The sequence below is a fragment of the Protopterus annectens genome, chromosome 14.part0 (assembly GCF_019279795.1).
Source record: "Protopterus annectens isolate FY-2018-M chromosome 14.part0, PAN1.0, whole genome shotgun sequence".
Taxonomy (NCBI): domain Eukaryota; kingdom Metazoa; phylum Chordata; order Ceratodontiformes; family Protopteridae; genus Protopterus; species Protopterus annectens.
In genome coordinates, this window is record NC_056748.1 from 402,884,758 (window position 1) to 402,890,387 (window position 5,630).

The 5,630-nt window shown below is 37.1% G+C and overlaps 1 protein-coding gene across 1 annotated transcript; it reads right to left on the reverse strand.

Annotated features, from left to right (window-relative positions):
• Window positions 1–2,748: 2,748 nt before the first annotated feature.
• FOXI2 (forkhead box I2) lies at window positions 2,749–5,294 on the reverse strand. The gene is made up of 2 exons (XM_044055674.1): window positions 4,529–5,294; window positions 2,749–3,495 (listed from the first exon to the last, which is right to left on the reverse strand). The coding sequence occupies exons 1-2, from the start codon at window positions 5,154–5,156 to the stop codon at window positions 2,939–2,941; spliced, it is 1,185 nt and encodes a 394-aa protein (XP_043911609.1). The 5' UTR covers window positions 5,157–5,294; the 3' UTR covers window positions 2,749–2,938.
• Between the last annotated feature and the right edge of the window lie 336 nt (window positions 5,295–5,630).

Here is a 5,630-nt window from a genome sequence, read left to right on the forward strand (position 1 = left end):
ATATATATATACATATATCAAAACACTTAAAGATCAAAGTTTACAAAGTCAACAAGAAAGACTACTTTGCAAAACTGACACTACTACACATGCGCTGATCAACAATCTCAGCGAATGCAAAACCTGTAAAACTGAAAATAATTTAAAACAAAGTTTTTGCAGGAGGCAAGCCCCCTACACCCCCTGAATCCCTGCTAATTATATATACTAACTCTGAAATCAAACAATAATGGTTAAGAGACATATTCCCCTACCCTGAGAATTGTGCACTCTTGCTCACCTGTCAATCATCTTGTTAGTCGATCAAAAATGTTTGGCATGATATAATATAATATTATACGTACACATACAGAAAATGTCAGAATGGTGATAAACATATAGACAGATACATGCATATACAGAAACATGTGCATGTTTATATAGATATACAGGGGATTAAATATGTTATACCATACTGCAGCCAGTCAATAGAATCTTGGTAGAAATTAACAGAATATTATGAAAACAAAGCTGGTTATACAAAGTGAATAACTTGCATACACACAAACCCACAGACACACAATCACAATCCATGCTTAGTCATACACATGTAGATGGCTTCATATGTGTTTTAATTTTGACTTGACTGCTAATAGATAAGATTTCTCGAAAGCACTACAGCCTAAAAAGCTTAGTTCATGTCTTGTCTTTATTTCCTCTAAATACAGTCTGCTAGCACTAAGACCTTTAACAAGTCTCTAACCTGCTGGTTTTCCACACCTCCAGTAAAATTTGTGACTCAGTAAATTGTTTTCCATCCAAGTATGAATTAAAATGTATAAAGTATTTAATGATGTCAGACCATAAGGTCTAATCAACAACAGATGTTAGGAGCAGGAAGACTATGACTTTCAGTTTATAGAAACACCATAATAAGCTAGGTCACTGCAGGCGATACACAGTACTGTGTTTGTGTAAAGCCTATGTTTTGCTCATGGGAAGCTATGTTGTAAGAAATTAAAAAAAAAAATACTTGACTATGCCCAAACTTATTGCACGGGATAAAAACACAAGGTAAAATACTCTAGGATATGACACATGAAGTAAAGCAGATTGTTAACATTAAGACTTTCTTAGCATGTCCATTAAAATAAATGTTCTATTTAAATAATACAGTCAAACAGCTTTGTTCAGCAGAACTGAAAGTGACACAACCCATTATTTGCAATTGTTTCATCCCCCTTTTCTAGTTATCCAATAAAAGCAGAGACACGATGTGCATTGAGTGTTTATAATGACCAAGGACACTTTTAGTAATGGCAGTATTAATGAATGTGATTGCAAGTTTTTTTAGGTCACTTTCATTCAAGAACTTGTCTTTACTTAAAAAGATATTTTAAATTAATTATGCTGATTTAATATGTTGTGTCTTTCCACTCAGCAGAACATAATGATCAAGTTCTTGAATTTACATTAAAACAGTATATATACATGTGTGTATGTATGTATGTGTATATATATATATATATATATATATATATATATATATATATATATATATATACATATATATATATATATATATATATATATATATATATATATATATTTTTTTTTAAGAAAGTACAATGTCCATTAACCTAATACATTTCATTGCAATAAAAGTCTGTTTTATATAGAAGTTCCTCAGCCTAATTAATAGCAACAGTCTTCTTCCACTGACTTTATGAGTTGTCTCCTCTCTCATATGTAGTATGACATGAAACTGACATAAAAAGACACGCAGGCAGGCAGGAATTGAAAAATAGTCACATCTCTCTCTGCACAAGTAATGTTTTTGTATCCCGTTCATTTGCCTCCGTCTATCTTATTATCAGTTTATAAAGTTCTTTGAATACTCATGTTACAGGACATCATGTAATATGAAAGTTACTTGTGTTTTCATGACAGCAGTATACTAAAATCGTTTACTTTTATTATTAAAGAGCTCTAATAAGTCATTCTAATATTAAACTCATTTTATGGAACAGATGTCTCCCATACAATCATCATGGCATTATATAGATACACCACCATTTTTTCTTCTCAATATATTTGCGTTAGTGCTTGGAGTTCTGATTTCTCTTTTTCTGTTTGCCAAAAATGAACTTTGTGGTAAAGCCGGAAATTTAGACTGATTTTTTTTTTTATTTTTGTTAGCATAGTTTGATATCTTTTACAGTATTATAAGAACTAAACAGAAGCCAGCTACACTAAAACATTTTAATTTCAGTATAAAAATTTCAATACAAAAAGACATTATACAGTTTCATTTTACACAATGAACGCTCATACTGTTCATCACAAGATTAAACTTTAAAAACAAAATATTTCTGAGGCATGTAACTGTCCAACACTTTATGAAATTAATGTGACAAACCATAATTAAATGAGTCTTAGTTAATATCTACACCTAATCTGCACATAAATAAAAATAACATCAGAAAACATTGACAGTGTATTATTAGTCAAATGTTTATTTACCGGGAAAGACCGACTGGGACTGATCCCATTTTCGGCGGAAGCCCGGGGAGAAACGCTCCAGGCGCGCGTTTTTGTAATGTGGGATGAAGCCAGAGCACCCGGAGGATACCCACAGCAACCCAGGGAGAACATACAGACTCCGCATAGAAGGCACCCCAGCTGAACCGGAGAACTTTTTGCTCTGAGATTACAACGCTAACCGCCGCATCACTGCGCTGCCCCCGTTTTTTTTCTAAGTCCCGTGAAATAGGGTGTATAAACAAATGACCGTGATTTTTCCCATCTGGTATAACCAAACTGGATGCTGAGATCTGTACGGCATATAAAGTCTTAAGAAATATGAGGCTTGGTTGAAAAAATTACCAGCTAATTAAATTATTCTGATCAACCTGGCCCATACGGAAACAATTAGTCAACACATGGAAGATTTACTTGTTCAAACTTCTGTTCCTTCTCTGTTGTTAATCAAACTGACACTGAAATTGTTGAGTACCCTGTTTTGCTGACCAGATGAGTAATAGCCCAGTCTGTTTTGAAACTGAGGGTTCACATCTAGGTTATAAAAAGAATTGTGAGAGCTTAGTCCTAATACATGAGATCTGGCCTGGACTGGCAAATCCCCAGAGAGTCCTCCAGACAGCTGTCTGTTGTTGCTTCCATTGATTAATGCAGTCATGTTAGAGACAAAATTCGTGAGGCATTGACTTTCCTGGGGTTCTTGTGCTGTAGCTGTGGATGGCTTAGGCTCCCTGAGGTTTACAGGGGAGGAATTATGGACTTCCTGGAGAGCCGACCCTTGCATCACATGTGATATATCCATTGATGCCTCTTCTGATCTTTCATTGCCATCCACGTGTTTGACACTCTGCAGTCCTTCTTGTGTACTTCTCAGGCCACTTAAATTATCTGATCTTCTTTTCCTTTTTCGTCGGAAATTGCCATTATCAAACATTTTTTCACAGTTTGGGTCCAGTGTCCAGTAATTTCCTTTACCTGTAAGTGAAGAACAAATACTTGTGGTCATATAATAATACACATTATTAATTTGCCATTTGCTTACCAGTTAGATGATAGGTGGACTGGTCCACTGCCACTTTTCAGTAAAGACCTGGTCCCTAAACAGCAATACCATACAACTCAAATAACACGGATGATTAAATACTGTCAAGTAACAAAATAAAGTGATGATTAGTCCAATACTAAATACATAGTACATGCAAAACATACAGACAGTACTTCCTGTGTGCATAATTAAAAATACGTACAGTGTACTTGCAGAAGATGTTCTATGGGTGTTTAGTTTAAAGCAAGATAACGTGTAAGGTGAATGTGGAAAGCAACTCCTACCAAATTTGTCCCCTCACCAACTATTTCTGACTCCTGTCTCCATTAAATATAATGGTTAGGTTTTATTCTTTATGGATGGACACATTCAGCTATACATGTAGGTCATGCAACTAAAATGGGACTTTTTTAATTATTTCCTGTTTTGGAGTACCTGAAATTAAATTCTTCGGTGTCAGCTGCAAGTTACATAGGAAGTGCAAATAAACAACTCTTGATCAACTTGATGCTGAGTCAGGAAACGTTATAAAATTGGCTAAAACTGTGTAACGACAGGACTGTATGTGGACACACACACAGCAAAAACAACAGCAACCAACTGAATGAGCCAAATGTTGGGGGGGGGGGGGGGGCAAGCTTCTGACACCTTCAATGACAATGCAGTTATCTATGCCCTCATCAGGTTGCCATATTTTCAGATGCCAAAAGAGGGATACTTTTCAGTGAAACGCGTCTGTAACACTCGCCCCACTTTCCACAATAAAAAGACTGGTTTTAATTTTATAACTAAAATAAAAGAATTGTTGTAATATTTTCACTTAAGTTTTTCTTCCTCGCCTTCCAAAATATAATCAGCTTCTTTGGAGCTGATCTTTTTACGAACTGCATTTATGCAGAACCATAGAAGTTGCAACTTCTTTGTGATGGAAATCATGGGGAACAATTTCTCCTTCTGTCTTACCTGGGTCATCCTCATCCCGTGGTACCTTTTTGAAACAGTCGTTCAATGACAGGTTGTGTCGAATGGAATTCTGCCAGCCTGCCTTGCTTTTCTTGTAGAATGGAAAATTGTCTGCCACATACTGGTAAATCTGGCTAAGAGTCAGTTTCTTTTCTGGTCCTTGCTGGATGGCCATGGCAATGAGGGCCGAGTATGAGTAAGGAGGTCGCACCATTTTAAACAGTTCTTGCTGGCTGGAAAGAGAAAACCAGCTTAAATCTGGTCCTCCAAAGTTCGAAGGTGGAGACAGGAACTGCCTCTGCCCATTACTATAACCGGACGCCATGTAAGATGTTGCCCCATTTGGCCCAGATAAGTAGGAAGAAGAGTTCATGGCTGTCCCATTGAGCCAGAGGTAAGGGTTGGCAGTCGGAGAGGTATAATCAGCAAGTCCATAAACGTTGGCGTGATTGCTTGGCCTCTGAGTGTGGTGATGGTGGTGCAAATTTTGTTGAAAGACGCTGAGATTGTCGCAGTAGACTGCCATATCAAGGAGGTCCTGTGCGTTGGGTGGTTGTAAAGAAGCTACTGTGGGCTGGGGAGGATGGTGAAGGTGGTGGTGTTGCTGTTGATGCCCGAACGTGTTCATAGTCCCGAGCGATGAACAAAGCTTGATAATTACCCTTGGTCCAATGCAAATATCCAAATAGCAGAATTCTACAATGGAATTTAGAACATGTGCAGCTACCCCTTGAGAGTTATATGGAATACATGGTATTATTTGTGAGATAAGTTGAGGCCAGGTGTTGTGGAACAGTTCTACTGGGAGTGTGTAGGCGTGTAGGTACTGCCCCTTTAAACTGTTGCATAGGCAAATGAGCACACGGCTGGACAAAGCAGCCCGTCATATACACCATTATAAAGAAACTACTTAATCAGATCTTCGCTTGGGGATCTGCAACCTGCATTCTTTCATTTGTGTTTTATACAGCCTGCAATTTATAAACAGGGTGGAACGCACTGCCTGCAAAGTTTGGATGTAATGTGTTACAATTTCTGTTCTTTCTATTATATCTCAGTAGCAATAAGCATGAAACTTTGACTCTAAGCTTGAAATCAAGTG

Bases quoted from the DNA above. Each gene is read 5' to 3' on its own strand.
- FOXI2 (XM_044055674.1), bottom strand. From the start codon at position 5,156: ATGAACACGTTCGGGCATCAACAGCAACACCACCACCTTCACCATCCT. The intron at 3,496-4,528 runs GTAAGACAGAAG...CTTCACTTACAG, and splicing joins ACGGGATGAGGATGACCCAG to GTAAAGGAAATTACTGGACA.